This window comes from Pipra filicauda, unplaced genomic scaffold (genome assembly GCF_003945595.2).
Source record: "Pipra filicauda isolate LSUMZ 115617 unplaced genomic scaffold, ASM394559v2 scaffold149_size4050908_pilon, whole genome shotgun sequence".
Classification (NCBI taxonomy): Eukaryota; Metazoa; Chordata; class Aves; order Passeriformes; family Pipridae; genus Pipra; species Pipra filicauda.
This window is the reverse complement of record NW_024103984.1, coordinates 3,905,442-3,924,745: the sequence shown is the minus strand read 5'-3', so window position 1 is coordinate 3,924,745 and position 19,304 is coordinate 3,905,442. Positions and strand designations below refer to the sequence as shown.

The 19,304-nt window shown below is 48.7% G+C and overlaps 1 protein-coding gene across 7 annotated transcripts in view; it reads right to left on the bottom strand.

Moving 5' to 3' along the window:
* The window catches only part of MLPH (melanophilin), a 28,306-nt gene extending 12,401 nt beyond the window's left edge, over positions 1-15,905 (bottom strand). For 2 of the 7 annotated variants that reach the window (XM_027737546.2, XM_027737549.2), the window contains exons 1-8: positions 15,462-15,901; positions 11,393-11,614; positions 10,382-10,518; positions 9,031-9,069; positions 8,038-8,132; positions 7,206-7,334; positions 5,037-5,229; positions 3,642-3,802 (exon numbers count right to left, since the gene is read on the bottom strand). In XM_027737546.2, coding sequence (XP_027593347.1) covers positions 3,642-3,802; positions 5,037-5,229; positions 7,206-7,334; positions 8,038-8,132; positions 9,031-9,069; positions 10,382-10,518; positions 11,393-11,614; positions 15,462-15,571 — 1,086 coding nt within the window. In that variant the 5' untranslated portion in view covers positions 15,572-15,901. Of the gene's footprint in view, positions 1-3,641; positions 3,803-5,036; positions 5,230-7,205; positions 7,335-8,037; positions 8,133-9,030; positions 9,070-10,381; positions 10,519-11,392; positions 11,615-15,461 lie in introns of all 7 variants that reach the window. The other 5 variants (XM_027737551.2, XM_027737552.2, XM_027737548.2 and 2 more) reach the window with 4 other exon arrangements.
* Positions 15,906-19,304: the final 3,399 nt, after the last annotated feature.

The window sequence follows — 19,304 nt, the reverse complement described above, 5'->3', positions numbered from 1 at the left end:
GGAAGTTTTGTTTTCTTTGGAAAAAAAAAGGTCTCTCTCCTTTGATCCAAACAAATAAAACACAAATGATGAGAAATATTTCCTATTTTATGACACTACCAGTGCATCACTGCTGTTCTGAGTGGCTGCTGCCCATTCAAAGGGGAACAAGCAGCAAATGCGGTAAATAAATGTGGTAACAAAGAGATACAAGGGCTTGGCTTTGTTTTTATAACATTTCCTACCTCTCTCTTTGTGCTTGCTAGTGTTTTATTAATTAATTCTTCACAACAGCTTGGAGTGATAGCCTCTGCTTAAGGGAAGATGAATGTAAAAGCCTGGCGCTGTGGAGAGCAGAGCGCTGTCATTGCCACCCCGAACTGAGAGCATCTCCGAGCAGCGTTAAACCCAGGGGCAGGAAGCAATTCAATCCATTGCTAAGTGGTTTCTCAGCACTGGTTAAGGCCTGACTCCTGCATTGCTCCCGGTGACAATGAGAAGCCTGTGATGGTCCATTAGCTTCAGAGATGGTGACAAACTAAGCACCAGCACTGCCCTGTCTCCATAAGGCAGAGGTTGGGAGAGATCAGAGCATAATGCAGGGACTGCTGTTGATGTTGATGGATATCTACCAGGGCAGGAGCTGAAGATCTTGTCTTCATTCTCCTTCCCAATCAAAGCTGGCTTTAATGTAGGGTGGGCACCCATTAGGGCAGGTCCCCATCAGGGACTGCATCATCCTGCACTGCTCTCTGCGTGACAAAGGCTGGCAAACTGTATTAAAACACTTAATGTGAGTAAACTCAAACCACAGCCCATAAGGTGGACATCAGGAAATTTCTGCTTAATAGTTAACCTGAAACTAAGGAAATATAAACTTGAAACATCAGGTAGAGGAAACAATTCCTTGCTGCTGGAGAGAGAGGACAGGTTACTCTCGCAGAGGTGCTGCCTCCAGTCTCTCAAATACCTAAGACTTCTAACAGAAGCTTTGTGTAAAGAATAGCCAGGCAGCATCAAAGCTCTGGGAATGCAGAACCACTGAGCTCCCTTGAGGTACAGCAGGATGGCTTTTGGGGAGAAACTTGGTAAATTGGAGCTATTCCTTGTGAATTGGTCCTGTCCTCCGAGTTGTAAGAACCTGAAGGCAAAGACCTGCACAGTTACCAATTCAGGGCTTCTTTTCATGTCTAATCAGGTTTAAGAGCTTTTCTAAATAGGTTTTAGAGTTTTTTCTAAGTTTTGTTCTAGCACCTTCAGTTCCTGGAGTCACAGACCTAGGGAACAGACTCTGCTTTTGTTACTGGAAAGTTAAGTTTCTTGTGTTTGGGACAGAACAGTGTATCCTCTCCAGAATTAATGCAAAAGCAGTTTTCAGATCAACCAGATTTTGACAAACTTGCTCTTAAAGTAGCTTTAGGAAAGAGAGGTTTCATTCTGTCTCAAAGAGCTGAGCTCTCCACCTTTTGAAATCTTCAGATACCAACAGATAAACACTGCATTTAAAGCCAGGCTATAGGCTGCAATACAGGGTTAACAAACATGATTCTGGACTGTACACCTGCAGACCCACATCTTGAACTGCAAAGGGCACAGCCTCTGCAAGCTGCAGCACAGGGGGACCAGCTGTACTCAGCCATCCTCACTGTTCCCTGGGATGTCCCATCAGGACCTGGGTTCCCCCAGAAGCTCTGATGATGGCTACATGGCATATCCTGGAAGTGCCTGTAAGCAACTCCACAGCCACCGCTTCACTGCTCCGATGTCAGGACAAGGGGATGGACACCTTTTCCAACCAGCTCTGCCAATAGAACAGACCTGTTCTAACAGCAGCATCTAACACCAAAACCCGGGGGTTCTTGCCTTCAGTCTTCTTTGGGCTTGTACCTGGCCTCTCCTTGGCCAAAAGTGACATGTGAGCATCGTTCTGAAGTTAATGGTCCAGCACAGAGCTGGGTTTCTTCCTGCTGGGAGAGAAGCAGGCTGGATGGGAGGATGGTTGCTAGCTGTAAACATATCAGCAGCACAAAGGGCAGGGAGGATGAGGAGCTATTTAAGCTAATGAACAATGCTGGCATAAGAGCAAATGGGGTTAAATTGGGAGTGAGAAGAAGTCTCATAACCATTAGGGTGACAAGGCTCCACACCAGCCTTCCTACTTGTGTGACAGAGCAAACCACAACACAGGCTGGACTGCCCTGAAGGGAGAGCTTGCCCAGCTCCTGGAGGAAGTCATCTGAGGCATTGGTAGGAATTTGGCCCCATTTCCCCCCGGTGCACATTTCATGCCTAACGTACCGTGGCCTCATTAAGGACACCCAGTCCAGGGCTCTCCTATGTAAATAGGAGACTGAAAAAGGAATGGCATTTACTAATTAAAGCATGTGCCCAGAGAAGTGAAAAAGGAAGGAAAGCTTTCCCTACACAGGCACATATGAAGCGTGGTGCCGAGGGATGGTTGTGGTCACAGATCCCCCCAGTGGTTACCCAAAGAGGGTCCAGGACATGCAAAATTACCAGCTGTGAGACTGGCAGCTGGCTTTCCCCGTGCATCTGTAGCCAAACACCACCCTGCATTTTGCTGCTCGTGAGATCTGAGGAACGCTCACCACCACCCGTTGGCAAAGGCAGCATCAGGAACAGCAGGTCCTTGCTTGGCAATTAAAACACAAGCTCACAGCCTGTTTGACACCTTCTTTAGCCCGTTTCCCCTATTACGATCATTCAGGAGAGGTACGTGACAGGTTGTCCTGACCCAGTCCTGTCGGGGCAGGAACACACTGCAAAGGAGGAGAAGAATCTTGGCGCTTATTAAATAACCCCCTCCAGACCTCTGTCTGATCATAAAGCACTGGCACATTCAACTGAAGAAAGCCTTCTTGGGGACACAGAAAAACACAGGCAACTCACATATTAATTGGGACAAACTGGAAAATGAACAGCAATGAAGGCAGGTTTGTTACTGTGCTGGCAGCATAGGCAGAGAGAAGCACCAACCAGTGCCTGATTTTCTCTTTGCTGTGACCAAAAAAGTGGAAGGGTAGGAAGGAGGACCTGGGAGAGGAAGCACAGAGCTCCAGCATACTTCTGCATCATCCTAAAACGGCAGAGAAATGTCTGTTCTCCCTCATTCTAAAGAATGAAGGAGGCTTGAATGCACCTTCCCAGGTCTCAGTCCTGCTTCCATTTCACAGCCACCTTGGCAGGTCCATCACAACACAGAAGGCAGGAAATCTCCTGGGTATTCATCTTGTGAATTCATCAAAATTGTGATGTGACACCTCAATGAGTCAGTTCCTAGGTCATCCCACAGCCTCTCTGTATTGTTCTGGCAATGTCAAGTGGCTACACCCCAGTTCCTGAGCAGAAGAGGAGGAGATATCTCAAGTCTACAGAGGTCTGCTCCTCTGGACCCACATGTTGGAAACAAGGGCATCAACTCATCCCTGTGCAGAAGGGGCAGCAGTTGTGTGGATACTTAGGGCACACCAGCTTTTCTGCTCATGCTCCACATCCATCCTGTCCAGGAGACTGCTGTGGTTTCACCCCAGTTTGCCACTGCTGCTTCTCTTCTCCTCCGAAACCACCCTGCAGCTCAGGGGTAACAAGAGGGACCTGGCCACAGACTTGGTCTCAGAAGAGGCTCAAAAACTGTTTGATACCTGATTGCCAGAGTGGCTGATGTTCTCCTGGGAGGAGGCTCTGTTCCGGCGTTTTATGTGATGGGGTGGGTAGGCAGGGAACTGGGCTCCCTTCACATCCTCATCGGAGGTGTCCATATCTGCGGAGTACCGGGACTGGGACGGCTCGTTCCAGGAGCCACCTTTGGAGAGAGAAGGCTTCAGCACAAAGGTACAAGAGATTCACACCCTTGAGTTCCTTCCTGGACATTGGCCCCACCCTTAAGACAAGCAAATATGGAGGCACTTCTCCAGCTCACACTTTCTATTCTTTGTCAGGAGATGCTTCTGCAAGAGTGACCAAGTTTCTGGATGACTACACTGGACCAGGCTGCAGCTCCACACACTGTGGCTGCACAGCTCCAGGCTCAGCAGGGCCCCACACCCTGCAGAGACAGTGTTGGGCACAAGGAGCATCATCACTGTTCCCATGGCCTGAACAGCCAGGCCCCTCACCAAAAACCACTGTTGCCTTCCCAGTTTTGTGGGAGCCCAGGTTTGGACACTGCCCTTTGTGAGCTGCTGGAAAATGTTTAGGCTCAGGCTAGAGAGGTACCACTTTAGGATGGAGCATTTAAAAGGAGTGGAAGGGCTCCTTCACAAAGGAGAATTTCAAGAGACAAAAACAATGAGAGAAAACGGAATTAACAAGCCAGGGGACCGTGCTGCTACGTCTTTCCAGCAGGACTCGGAGTAGGAATTTAAACAGCACATGGTAAGGTCTACCCAGCATTCCTTAATGCCCTGAAAACACAGCCCAGCCGCTGGAGACACAGAAGGGCACATTCTACATTTGCATGTGCACAAGCCAGTATCCAACCCTCCTGGCTCTGCTGTCACTGCAGGGAAAACAGAAGTAGTAAAAGACAAATTCTGCCTCTTACAGGGTATTTATAGACTCGCAAAACCACAGATCATTTGGCCTACATGTGCACCCTGCCCAGCTAAAAGGATGTTACTTAGCAGTCCCCAGTTCCTGCCTCCAGTTCTAGTCCAAGTCTCCTTAAAACTCAAAACATTCTGCACCCACAAGATCCTTTGTCAAGATGTTGAATTCCTCTACCTCTGTCCGCAGCAGGAAACACATCCTATTGTTTCTAGTAGTGTCCATTTGATTGTATCTAGTTTCCACCCTAGAAAAGACCAGTAGGTATGAAAGGGATCGACATGCTAAGAATGATCCCCTCGGCTTTCTTGGGAACAAGACCAGCTCTTTACAACTAACTAACACGAGCACATTGTTTCATGAGAAAAAGCCTTTTAGTGTCTTTGAGATTATTCAGAAAAAAAAAAAATAAAAGACATTTTCATTTGGTCCAACTCTTGCAGCCACTTGTCCCACAAGGATACAAGAGAAGCCTGGACAGGGACACCTACCAGATTTTGGATTTCTTTCCAGGCTCCTTCTCCGTGAATTGACGGTGAGCCGAACCTGAGTGCTGAAGTGCTGCTCCGGAGGGCTCATGCCTGGTCCCTGTTCCTGCAGGACATGATGGAAGACCAGATCTGCATCCGCGATCCTGGATTCCTGGGAGGCACCTTCGGCTGAGTTGGGGAAATCTGTGAAGGACTGAGAGATGAGGATGCTGTTGACCAGCTGCCTGTGAAGTCTCCACTTGAGAGATCCCACCTGCAGTGCTCTGGGGCCCCCAACACCAGAAGGACATGGAGCTGCTGGAGTGAGCCCAGAGGAGGCCACAGAGATGCTCCAAGGGCTGGAGCCCCTCTGCTCTGGAGACAGGCTGGGAGAGCTGGGAGTGTTCAGCCAGGAGAAGAAAAGGCTCCAGGGATACCTTAGAGCACCTTCCATTGTCTAAAGGGGCTCCAGCAGAGCTGGAGAGGGACTTTGGACAAGGGCCTGGAGTGACAGGACAAGAGGGAATGGATTCCCACTGCCAGAGGGCAGGGTTAGGTGGGACAATGGGAAGAAACTCTTTCCTGTGAGGGTGGTGAGGCCCTGGCACAGGTTGCTCAGAGAAGCTGTGGCTGCCCCATCCCTGAAAGTGTCCAAGGCCAGGTTGGACGGGGCTTGGAGCAACCTGGTCTAGTGGAAGGTGTCCCTGCCCATGGCAGGGGGGTGGAATGAGAAGAGCTTTAAGGTCCTTCAAATACAAACTGTTCTATCATTCTATGACTCCTTGTCTCTCCTGACCTTCAGTAACATCTCCTCTCTTTATCCTTCATTGACCTTTTGGTCAAAGGCCATGGATTGACCTTTTATAATGCCAATTATATTTATATAAAATATCAAAATTCCTAACAATCCAATTTAAAGATTTTGCTTGGCTGCTGAACCCTGAGCAATACTTCCCATCACGGCCAGGGGGCACTGGTAATTTTTGCAAGCACTGTTAATTTTTACAAGCACAGAGTCCCTTCAGCCAGGCTGCAAAGCACTCTGATCTTTTAAAACACCACCCCCTTTCTCTTATTCAAAGAACTACCACCTCAAATGATCTGCAATCAGTGAATCTCATTTGGATGATCTCAACAGAGGCCAGCCCTCACATTGAATTCTGCTGCATAAAGATGGTTTCAGATAAAGAAAGGAGGAATCTACTTATTTTTGCCAAATTCTAATCAATTTATGTGGAATCGTGCAGATTTATTTTTTCTAAGCCTTTGTTACAGATGTCAGCAAATCCCACTTCTACCCATGAGGGAAGTTTCAAGTATCACAGCATCATTAGAAGCAGCAGCTGTTTAGTGTTTTAGAAGTGCAATTTCAACAAGAAAGGCAAACAGGAGCAGCCCAAAAACCTTGACTGGAAGCCTCTCAGGCTGGAAGACCTTTTGCCACATCCAGTGATGCCCCATCTGTGTTTCTGCCCAGACCTGGAAGGTAGGGATGGCTGAGCCCCAGCCCTCGGTGGGATCACGGGGTGCAGCTCACTGCAGTTCCTTGGTCTGGAGCTGTCTGTGAGTCTTGTTCCTGGTCAGGAGCTCCGGATACTAAGGCACATCTAGACTCCTCCAGTTTTTGTTCTCCCCATGCTTTTCCCTCTGGCTGGCCCTCACTCTGCAGGTGCTGTCCCTGCCCTCACGCTGACTCTGTGGGATCCACCTCAACCTCACAAAGGTTGTGTGCCTCAAGAAGCTGCTGGCCAACTATGTCCCCAGTGCCACAACATGGCAAAACCAGCCCCAAACTGGGTGGGAACATGGGAGAAGAGTCTGATTTCATTTAATCCCTTGAGCACTGAATCTTCAAGGGCTTGCTGGAAACTAAGGTGTCTCATAGCCTTGGGACAACACAAGAAAACTATTGTCTGCAGCGAGAAAGGAAATCTGCAGGGAAAAGGCCTGAGAACCTCTTGCTGTCTCATCTCATCCTCGCTTGGATCAGATGCCCTACTCCTGACTTAGCCTGAGGCAAAGGACTCCAAAGGCAGAAGAGATAGGAAGCGGGATATGGGGAGCAAAGATTGGCACCATTGCCTCCCAACACCAGCTGAAGGAGATTTTGAGAGCTGGAGGAGGGGGGTAGCAGAGGTAGCAAGGAGTAGGAGGAAGAAAGGAAGAAAACCCTCAGCACACTCCCAGTACCTGGAAAGCATCCGGGCTGCTGGCTGCTGGAGAGAGCTGCGCAGACTGACGGCGAGACTGAGCAGAGTAATCCGAGTCCAGTTCAAAATCAAAGGGATGGACAGACAGCAGGCGCTTTGTCTTGCACATCTTAGCGTAGAAAGTGCAAGAAATGAAAATTCAGCATAAAACACAGTTGACCTTGAGGAAAGGGGGAGGGAGGGCCCTTTTCTCCTTAGTTTGCCTGAGTTTGCTCTGATTTTGCAGCGAGAATTTGAGTCTGACACTGTCCTGCTTGAAGGGAGCCAGGTACAGCATATGCTTACGTTGAAGGCAAGGAAAAGTGGGTTCCCAATCTCCACAGCCTCTGGCTCAGGACTGTTGCCATAAGCAGACAGTAAGAAGCTCTGTCCTGGTTTATAAAGGCACTATGGGAAAGCTCAGCCAGGTTACAGCTGAGAGGGAGAGCCAGGTGATGCTTTTCAGTCCTGAAGCATCCCCCTATCTTCAGAGAAAGGATGCTGCAGGCAGATTTCTCTGGATATTTAGGAGGTCATCAGTAAAAAAAAAACCAGGTGGTTCTCATTATGGAGGAGCTGGGACTTTTATACTAATTGTGGACATCCTTAGTGTTAGGAGTGGGTCTTTTTTTTTCCAGAGCACAAGTATTTGTGATGTTACTGACATGGTTGCTTTTACACAAACTGGGAAAAAATCTTGTCTCGGAGAAGGAAAACAGAGATAAAAGTCCAGTTTTGAAAGTGGCACAGAAAACCACCACCACTGCCACCACCACTAAAGGCAGGCCAAGGACACAAAGTGAGGCAGTAGAGCTCCAGAACAAAACACTTACTCTGCTGTAGCGCTCTGCCTCAGCTCCACGAAGGACATTGTCTTCATCATCACTGTCGTCCCCAGCATCACAGCTGGTGAGCAGCTGGCACTCACCTGGAGGGGAGAGAACAGCAGTAGGTAAGTCCCCACCACGGTGGTCACACCAATGAACGTACCTGCAGGTGAGGCCATGCTTGTTGTATGGGCTGAAAAGGTCCAGGTTAGAAATACCTCCCCACATTTTTTTCTGCAGACAACCGCTCTTAGCACTTGGTCTTGCAAAGGCTTGGCTGGCCTTTCGTTGCTTCCCCTTCCAGATGTGCACCATCACAGATGTGGAAGTGAAGGTGTTCCTTTAGGAAGATGAAGGGCACCTGCAGCACAGGGACCACCCCGAGGTCCACCATGGTGACTCCAGTGTTCGAAGGCTCAGCCCAACATGTCTGTGCTTCTGCTATTTCTGATTCCCATCAGCCAGCTCCACTATTTATCAGTGACCCCATTGCTTTCTGGATGCCCGTCTCCACACCCAGGTCACTGCCAAGCCCAGCAGTACATTGGGAACAGCCCAAATGCCAGACCAAGTCCAAAGTCAAGGTAGGCAAAAAGCTGTTTCCTACATCAAATGGCAAGGTATAGTGAATCTTTCCTGCAAGGGCTCCTAAGAAACACAACATGAAATCCCAAATTCCATGGGTTCCTTAAGAATGTGGGCAGCTTTAAGTGTATGACATAGATGTACATTGAGATGGTGAGTGTTTGCAAACTTTGAGTTTGGCATGTAACCAAAAGTCCTCTTGTATCCAAGTCTACCCTTGGACATCCCAGATGCACCACAGTGCAAGAGTTGACCACTTCAGTCCACCTCCACTGCAGTGGAAGAATGTTCTCCCCGGTCTGGCCACACCAAATCTCTCCAGAGTGCCCATAGCCAGGGGGTGTGAAGAGAAAAAGACATTGGAAACCTTGCTTGAACTGCCAGCCCCATGCTGCAATTCTCTTTTTTACTTACTGTTAATGTCTGGCAGGCTGTAAACTCTGTCATGAAGACCTAAATGAAAAGATAAAATAAAAATAAATAATCATATTTTCTCAGGTAGACAACAAGCCTCAGAGCCATGGATAACTGGACTTCTCATTCTCTAGCCATCATAAGAAACAATCATGAAAAAGATGATTCAGAGAGAACAAAACAGGCACTTGGAGAAAGAGCTTGACTTTTAAAAGTCAAAGAGCTGATTGCCTCACTTCCAGTTCTCTGGTATTAATGAAGTAATAACCAACAAAATCATTTCTTTTTTAAAAAGGCATCAGAATCTCAATTTAAAGTGGCCTAAAACACTTACTCTCATGCTTGGTCTGGTTTTCTCTCGGATTGTCCTTTTTGTGTGGTCCGATGCATTTTTTGATCAAATGCTGCATGAACTGTCTCTCAGTCCGTTAATTTTATATTCCCTGCCACAACCCTCCATGCTTTTTCTGCTATTTCTGCCAAGAGTGGTCTGGATAAAAGAGTGATTGGACCAGTTGAATCAAGTCATGCCAATGGTATTTGTGCAAGCTTTTCTGTGGCTCCTCAAGACGGGAATAAAATCCACACTGGCTTACAAAGGCAATAGGCAAAGGAGTGTAGGAGCTGTATGCATGGCAACTAGCAGCTGGTCAGTAAATAGTTCTGTATTAACATCATCATACATTTATTCACTGTTGGACCATTATCAGAAATACTGATGACAGGTAACTCATTCGTTTTGCTAAGTTTTGTCTCTGCCAGGGGATCATCAGATTGTAAAAATCATTAGATCATAGGGAAAATAAATGGCTGCTGGCTTTATCCTGCAGTTAAACTAGTGTTAATTTCACAAACTCTGTGACGAAAAGAGCAAAAACAAAGAAAAACAAGAGCTGCAAACTGCAGGACATGGAGCTTTTAAAAATAAATGTGAGATATTAGGAACTTTTTTTTTATTGAAAGGGTAGTCAAACATGGGAACAGGCTGTTCAGGGAAGCGGTGGAATCACCATCTTTGGAAGTGTTAAAAAAACATATACATATGGCATCTGGGGACATGGTTTAGTGGAGGGCTTGTCAGTGCTGGGATAATGGTTGAACTGGACGATCTAGAGGTCTTTTCCAACCTTAACAATCCTATATTCTCAAGTCTGTGGTAAAAACACTGAACAACATCTGCTCTGCGTGTGAATGCACAAGTCTGAACCTCTGCTTCCTCCCCAGGATGTTTTGAACGTGGCACTCGAAGCAGCACCACCACTGATGCTCCTCCCTCGGTGCATCCCATCGCGGTGCCGCGCAGACGCCCCACGCGCAGCAGGGCAGGGGAAACCCCAGTGCCTCTCCTCACCTAGAAATGCAGAGTTGACCCCCTGCCCTGGCTGCAGCCTGCCATAGAGGGACTGCAGCACTTTGGCACTTCCAAACCTCTTGAAACGGGATCGCACGTGTTCGTAGTACCACTCCAGGGACCCGACCTTCACGATCCTGCCCAAAGAGAGGATGCACACACATGAGCCAGTCCAGCCACGCCCACAGTGAGCAGACTCTCACCCAGAAACCACCTCTTAGCAAAAACACAGCGTGTTTTCTAACCAGCATAAAAGGATGCTGAATTTGGGCAACTCTTGTTGAGTTCCATCCCTGAGGCTCACCTTGTCCCTCACGGCCTCCATCACAGCAGGCCAGTGACAAGTGGCATTCCTCAGGGGTTGATATTGGGACTGGCACTGTTTAACATGTATATCAGTGACATGGACAGTGGGATTGAGTGTACCCTCAGTTTGCTGATGACACCAAGCTGTGTGGTGCAGGGGGGAAGGGATGCCATCCAGAGAGACCTGGACGGGCTGATGTGAACCTCAGCAAGATCAACAAGGCCAAGTGCAAGGTCCTGCACCTGGGTGGTGGCAATCCCAAGCACAAACACAGGCTGGAACATCTCTTCTATGGAGACAGGCTGAGAGAGTTGGGGTTGTTCAGCCTGGAGGAGAGAAGGCATTGGAGAGACCTTAGAGCACCTTCCAGTACCTAAAGGAGCTCCCAAGAGAGCTGAAGAGGGACTTTGGACAAGGGCCTGTAGTGACAGGACAAGAGGGAATGGCTTCCCACTGCCAGAGGGCAGGGTTAGGTGGGACAATGGGAAGAAACTCTCGTGTGAGGGTGGTGAGGCCCTGGCACAGGTTGCTCAGAGAAGCTGTGGCTGCCCCATCCCTGGAAGTGTCCAAGGCCAGATTGGATGAGGCTTGGAGCAACCTGGTCTAGTGGAAGGTGTCCCTGCCCATGGCAGGGGCGCAGAACTAGTTGGTCTTTATAGCCCGTTCCAACCCAAACCATTCCATGATTTCATGAGGAGCAGGACCTGGAGAGGCGGCAGGGATCACAGACCCAGCCTTGTTCCTTCTTGTTGTAGCGGCTGCAGTTCTTGCAGGTGTAGAAGTGGCAGTCCAGGCACTGCCTCTTGCTGTTCAGCAGGAACTTGAAGGGCTGGAGGCAGTGGACACAGTGAGTTTCATTGAGGTGGGACTGATTTGTCAAGAACTCTCTCTTGCTGCTCTCCTGGTCAATCTTGCATTTCAGCTCCCTGCAGAAAACACCCCAAAACACAGGGTTTGTTTTTATTATCATTTCACTGCAAAGTCTAACATGGCAAACCCTGTTATGCCTCATTCATTTCAGAAACGATTTTCCAGGGAACATTCCGAGTCCTGCAGCTTGTGGAAAGAGCTGTAGGGCAAATCTAATAAATAATATCACGAGTTAAATAAGCTGAACAAAGAAGTGGGCACCAGGTTCAGGGCAGGTATCATCAGATATATTAGGATCTGCCACTGTTAAGTTTAATATTAGATTTGGTTGTGCCAAAACCTGTCCTGTTTGTTTCACAGGGTGTTGATCATAAATCCCAGAAATCTCAGGAGAGTGGCTCTTCTTGAACACTCTGGCTGCATGCCAACCTGATAAAATCTTTGGCCCTGGAGTCCAGCAGAGAATTAAAATCTTTCTGTAATTCTCAGTTAAGAAAAAAAAAAAAGAATTCTGGGATTAAAAAGGATTAAAAGGGGTTTTGATATAGTTCTTCAGTGCTAAATTCAGCAGAGAATTTTATTAAGTGATGTGCAATGACGTTCTGGCTGTTCAGAGGACGCAGCAGGAGGAGTTGCTTGTGACAGTCCTGTGAAAGGCTGTCCAAGATGAGCGTTTTCCAAGAGTACCTTCTCCTGGCAATCTATCGCTGCAGGCTTCCTTCATTATCTGAACCTGGCTGCTAAAGCAGGTCCCCCTGCAAGACAGTGCCTGTACGAGGCTGAACCCCCAGCAACAGCCCAGGCCTGAAATGCCTGCCAAGCTGCTGGGGGCCCAGTGTGCTGCCCAAAGGCTTTCTGTTTGCTCCTCGTACCACGCATCACCTCAGGTATGTTTGCCTTTGGGGCCATGGCTGAGAGGAAAATGTTTGACTTGTAGGGAAGGTCCTAGAAGGTTGTTTTCTGCCCAGGCAGGATCAGGAAGCTGTATTTTCCAGAGTAGAAGTTAGCTTTGGCCAAAAACCTCAAGCCATCAGCTCTGGAGGATGCTTTATGATCACAGTGTGGACCGCGAGGCTTTGGTGATGCTCCCTGTGCCGGCCGCTGGACCGACGCCGGGGTGACCACAGGAGGAGCCTTGCTGGCCACAGGAGCAGTGGTGTGACTGGCACTGGGAATGACAGGCATGTCAATCCAGATAATCTCTGTTTAACCAAATCAGTTTGCATGTTAGGGAGCAGTTCTTTTTTTTTTTCCCAAGGAAGACTTTTCTGGCCAGCTTACTGCCAGCACACTAGGCTGTGCTGTCACACAGCAGTGACACCAGCTTGCATGAACCAAGGATCGGGGAGATGTAAAAAACAGTATAAAGACTGAACTGGGCACGTGGCTTTTTATAACCAGGCATTCACCATCCTTGCAGTGTTTCGAACAAGCCAGTGCAAATGTCCAGCAGTAAAGTTATATGTGGCTACGAAAACCAAACCCGCAAATAGAAACCCCTTGGGTTGGACTCAGTGCTCCTTTTCCACTCCCGTGCTAAGGCTGTTTCCAGCAGGATCCAGTCTTTTACTGGAACTGCCTTTTCTGGTTCCCAGAGACCGGTTGGATCCCTACACCTCTACTCCCTCACCCATCAGACCTGCCAAAGGAAGGACAAGTCTCAGCCAAACCAGTTTAGAAGCTGCAGGAACTGCATGCCTCTTGTCTCCTCTTGCTGGCAGGAGCACAAGCCAGCCCCTTCCCTGCTCTGCTCACGGCAGAATAAATAAATCCACAGCAATGGGATGCCAACTGCAGCAGGGTTGGTCCCACTGAGCTCCAGGAGAGACGCAGGGAGCCCTCCCTCGAAAACAGGGATGTTTATGTAAAGAATCAGGGAGAGCCTCCACAAAATGGCCATTGTTTAATTTTTTGGGCAAAGCACTACCCTCACATGCCTGTGCAGTTTCTGGCCAGCAGAAGCCTTTGTCCGTTGTTGGTGAGTGGCTTCTGCCAAAAACAAAATACAGAGAAGCAGCAGAAAGGAAATAAAAAGACCAAGATGGGGGGGTTGGGGGGTGGGGGGGTTGGGCAGGGGGAGATATTTCTTCAAGGCTTGCAGGTTGAGACAAGTCCAGTGAATAGAAAAGCAAATGAATAGAAGAGCAAATGGGGCTGGTCAGAGCACAGAGAGAAGGGTGAATGGATGCAGGGTCTCCCAGAGTGTCACATCGTGTCCCAGCTTGTTACAGGCAGAAAATGCTCCTGTAGTTCCACGTCCAGCATGCAGAAATGTGGCAGACTTTCCCAGACTGATCGTCTGGTCTATAGCAGAAACTATTCAGAAATTACAGAAATTTCTGTAATTTAGAGTGTTAATACCAGCCCTCCACAGGGTAGGATTAAACAAGAAAATAAAAATAAACAGAGGAAATTACACTTAGGAGGAGAGCTGAGTAGAAGTATTCTGAGACCTGAGATCTTTCCCCATCTTACACCTCCCATAGCGTGACACTCCATTTGGAAGCTTCCTGGGCATCAGAGAGGACCCATATAAGCCAGTCTGGCGCCAAGGTCAAGTAGGGAAGGAATTCACCTCGCCCAATTCTTTGCTGCAGGGCACAGCAATATGGGTCCCCACCTCCTCCCTCAAGGCAGACCTCAGATCCATCACAAGGGAGACATTCACGCTTTCCAGGATGATAATTTTTTTAAATATCCCTGTCTAATCAGCTTCCTGCATTTCAGAGCTGCCAGCAGAGGAAGGCAGTAGATGATGATACCGAATTATCTCTGCCTCCCACACAGGCGGGGGGTTTTAGGCAAAAAAGTAATCAGGGCATTGAAAAATATATGACTGAGAGCTTCTCGTGGCTAATGGTGTAAATGGAGAGGCTCGCAGGACAGCAAGCTTTTGGGGGATGCAGATATCCCAAATGAAGATGATTCCACACCTTTTCCTTTGGATCTGACAGAGAAACTAATGAGCTCCTGGTCCCCAGGGATTGTCATGGTATCAGCATCAGCCCCGGCTCACAAAGTTCAGGGCTAGGAGCGTCCAAGGGCTCAGTGGGAGGGCAGCACTGCCTGAACCCAGCCTGGGAACATGGACTAGCCCCTTGGGAAAATAACAAGAACTTGGCCAGACGCTGAAGAGGGTCACTGCAGCTTCTTGAAATGTGTTAAGACATTATTAGATTCAATGCCTGACATAGCTAATGAACAAGACCTAAACCCCCACAATTTCTCGTGCTCAGAATTTAATCTCATCTGACAGAACATTTTTTAAACAGCACTTCTGGTCAAATGCCCTGTTTGTAAGAACTTAAAAGTTCTTGGAATTTGCTGTTCCTGTGATTTTCAATCTTTTCCCAGTCTGTGGGCCCCTGAAACTTTCCCAGGACGGCACAGCCCCCTGTATAGCATATTTAAGGCTACTACAGTAGGTTTACTACTCCTCTCAGTTATTTTTCCAGGATCCTTCAGGAGCCTGTGGTCACCCAGGACTCTCTGAACACCCCTCCTGCCCTAAACGCACGAGACCTATCACATGAAGCAAAAGCAGGGGAGCCAAATCCCATCCTCTGCTGCAAGATAAGGTCTCGCCTCGAGAGCCCCGCCAACCCCAAGCCCCACAAAGGCATTTCCTGGTATTTGTCCCCATAAACTGCCGCGGTGTCACCGATCCGCATCGCCGCCGAGGGCACGGTGCCAGTTTGCACCTTTGCCACCCGAACGCGTCACCTTGCCGCTGATAACGTAATCTATCAGCCGTGTTTGACTTGCACAGTCAGGTCCCGGCTGTTCCTCCTCGCCCACAGCCTCGGCACGTTGCTTTATCCCTGCAACCCGCACGCTGCTTTATCCCTACGACCTGCAGCTGCGGCGTGCTGGAACCGCACGGAGCGGAGAGCCGATACTCACTCCAGCCGTTCCTCCTCTTTTTTCCGCAGATCAAAGTCCCGTTGAACGACTTCCCAAACATGTTTGGCTTCTTCGTCGGTTAGCTTGGAGAGGTCCAGCTTCCTCCCCATCTCGAAGCCGATCCCGTTACTCGCTCCCCTGAGCGCTCGCTGTCCCGCACCCTGGGATGCTGACGGAGCGGGAAGAGCTCAGCCCCACCTCCGTGGCTGCCCCGTATAAAGGGGCAGAGGCAGAGCTGCGGGCAGGCCAGCCGGCTCCTGGCAGCGCAGCAGCCGCTCTGCCGGGCGAACCTGCCCGCAGAGACGGCCGGCGAGCAGGGCTGGCACGGTGCCTATCGGCTGCGGGGACTCCTCGCCACCCGGGCGGGCAGCTCTGCCTTCCCCCAGGGTCCTGCCCAGAGCTGCAGACGGCTCAGACCTCGTCCGCCTGGCTGGGGCTACACGAGATGTTTACTCTCTGCCTGCTTTATGCAGGGTGTGTGAGTGAAATGAAGCCTTCAAACGAACGCCTCCCCGGGGAAGGCAGGCCACGGGGTTTGGGAGGGAGCTGAGCATTCCCGGGAGGAGCTGTGCCTGCACACCCGGGGGGACTGGCTCCATCACGGGGAATCTCGCCCCACCACGACCCTCTGCTCCCCAGCTCGCTCTTCTGTGTCTGATTTCACCACACCAATTTTCTCTCCACCAACAGTCTAGGAAGGAAAACTTAAGTGCATCTGCCTTTCCCCCACACCAGAGCCTGGCTTCTGGCGTTGCTCTGACAGCAATTTGGGAAGCTGAGCTTTGCTTGTGGCAAACAGCTTAATTAGGACACAGCGCTCCCCTCGTTCACCGCGAGCAAGAAAAGACGGTTTGACAGGATTTTAAGAAAAGTGCTAAACACGTCACATAGCCAAAGAGATACATATTGCAATAATCTGACTACCAGGGCTGTTCTCTTGCTCTCTGTGTCTAAGCAGGACCCTGGATATTAAAATAAACGCATTTCTCATCTTCATCACAGCAAATATTGATGCAATTCACATTTTTTTTCTCCCTGACAGTAATGTAAAGAGGGACCAAGGGGGCAAGACCGAAGAGGAAAACTATTCTGCCTGGTGGGACTAAGATCCCTGCTGCCACCCACTCTGCTTGCCAGGGGTACATGGAATTAATTATCCACCCTGGTAACTCATTTGAAACAAAAGATTAAACTCTATGAACAGAGCATTTTGAATCCGAACTTGGATGAATTTTGTGCAAAAAAAGTGATGATTACAGATGCAGTGTTTGAGCCTGGATATCAGGGACACGCGAAGCCAGAAATTGATTGTAGCTCCTCTTCCAGCTGAGATACAGTCCCGACAAAAGCAATTAGTTTATTGGCAGGAGCCAGACACCGCTTGGGCTGCTCCTTATGTAAGCTTATGTTTGAGAGCCCTTGCGCGCCCCACTGCATCCAAACATGGAGCGGGTCAATAGATACTAATTAACATCACAATGAGACCCTGTTCCCGGGCTAGTCAGTACAATCATGCCAGGAACTCAAACACTGCTCGGATCTGGATATTTTCTTCTCCAAAAGGATGAAGTTGCATAAAATCAAAAAGATCTGGCCTGCTATGCAATGGAAATATGAAAAATGCAAGTGCTCAGCAGTGCCAAGACCCCCTAAAAAATGCTGGTTTACCAGAAAACCACTGTGTGGGAAATGTCCCTGGTGCAGGTCCACAGAATAATTTCCAAGTATTCCATTGGCCTGGGAACTGAGTCTCTTTAGGGAAACTCTCCTCCATCAGCTCACTGGTGTGTGTAACAGCAAAGAGATTTCTTTTTTCTTTTTTTTTTCCTCCTCTTTTCTTTTTCCTCTTTCAAAGGAGTTTATTGGGTTTTGTAGCAGTTCAGATCCAGCAATCCCCATCGCTTATAGCGATTCTCTGCTTTGGGAAGGACAATTAAACCTACCTGCCCACAGTTCCCTCCCCCATCATACAGCCATGAATAAAGGCTCCCAAATCTTGCAAACTCATGAAAGAGAGAAAACCCACACCCAGAACCACTCAGGCAGACACTATCACATGGAAGTGTTCAAAAAAGGTGTAGATGTGGCACCTGGGGGCACAGTTTAGTGGTGGAGCTGGCAGTGTTAGCTTAATGCTTGGACTTGATCTTTATGATTCTATCTTGTAGAGCCAGACGATGTTATATGTGTGCCTAAGTCTGCCAGCACCTGCAGTGACCACACAAGCATGGGGTGGAAGTCAGGAACAGGGATGTAGAGGCAAAGTTACGTGTTTCCTAATAGCTGGGGGCTCAGATGGGTGTTGAGTCCAGTTGAGTTGGGGATCTGGGCACCCTCGTGGCAAAACAGGAGAGGCAAATGCCATAAGCTAAGCCTCTCCTGGGAAACCAGGTATAGATGGATTTCAGGCTCCATTTCTGATTTTCAGTATTGCCAGACGATAAAATAATGGATTTCTGGGATATCTTCTTTAAGAGAAACTTGCCTTCTAGCTGCAGGGCTACTCTCTTAAAAATAATAGTCACATGAGTTGCTATCTTTGCAGTTCTTGGTAATCGTTTGTGAGACAACTGTGAACTGATGTATAGGACATGTGGCCTGGACTTTCTCCAGCCATTCGTTTTACAATGTTTTAGCTGATAACTGGAAGGAAATCCATAATCAGAGTTCAACAAAACCGACGCATGAAGATAGTATACAGTTGCTTCTGAAGACAGCAAATGCCACTCCAGCAAAACCAGCCAACACTCTCACTTTCCCGTCCTCATTTTCTTCCTGAGAAAGAAGTCCCTCCTCCTCCAAACCAAGGGGCAAAACCCCAACAATTTCTCCATGTATAACAATACCCAGCTTTCCAAACAGCTGCCCTAAGTGCTGCAGAGAGAAGATGTGCCCAGACAAGGTGCTGCAATGATGCTTGGGGTGGTGGGTTGATTTACAATGGCAACAGCTCCAGCTTTGCTCCTCACTTCATGAACACTGATGGGTGTTTTGGCTCCCATCAACACAGGGTCATCCCAAGCACCTGGCCAAGCTAGGGGAGTTTCCAAAAGCCAGGTGGAGTCAGACCAGGAGCATCCACCAGCAGCCCATCCTCCAGCCCATTTCCAAGCCACAGGCCAGGAGGTCACAGGACCCTTATTCACAGGATCATAACAAAAACAGGAGCTCCAACAAACATGTTGCTGCTGACCTTAGGAATTTCACGGCGGCCTCTGCTCTCCCCCCATCCTCCTGCAATCATCTCCCAGTCATGAGATCTGTCAGAGCTAGGATGGCATTCGTTTTCCCTTTAGTTTCTTGGCAGTTTTACAATGACATCATCCCCATCACGGTGAAGAAGAACAAGCAGGGCAGGGAAGGGGTGTACAATGGCACTGCTATTTCTGTATGTGACTCATGAGGGATTGCTGTGGGTTTCATCTATTAATAGGACAGTTAAATTATGTTATGGCATGGCCAAAGCTCATTTTGAATGACCCTGTATTGGGTTTCTGTGGCCAGTGACTCTGTGAGGGAAGACCCACGAGGGAGCAGACTGTGCCTAAAGGACTGAACTCCATGGAATAAGTGACCCAGATTCCAGCAGCTCATGAAGAATTGTTGCCCAGGGGAGGGACTCCACGGAGAGCAGGGGAAGGACTCCTCTCTCTGGGTGGCAGAAACAACTTGTGATGAACTGATTGTAACCCCCATTCCCCATCTCCCTGCACTGCTGGGGGGGCAGGTGTTTTCAGGATATATCTTACTTCTCATTATCCTGCTCTGATTTTGTTAGTAATAGATTTAATGAATATCCTCACTTCAAGTCTGTTTTGCTTGTGATGGTAATCAGTGAGTGAT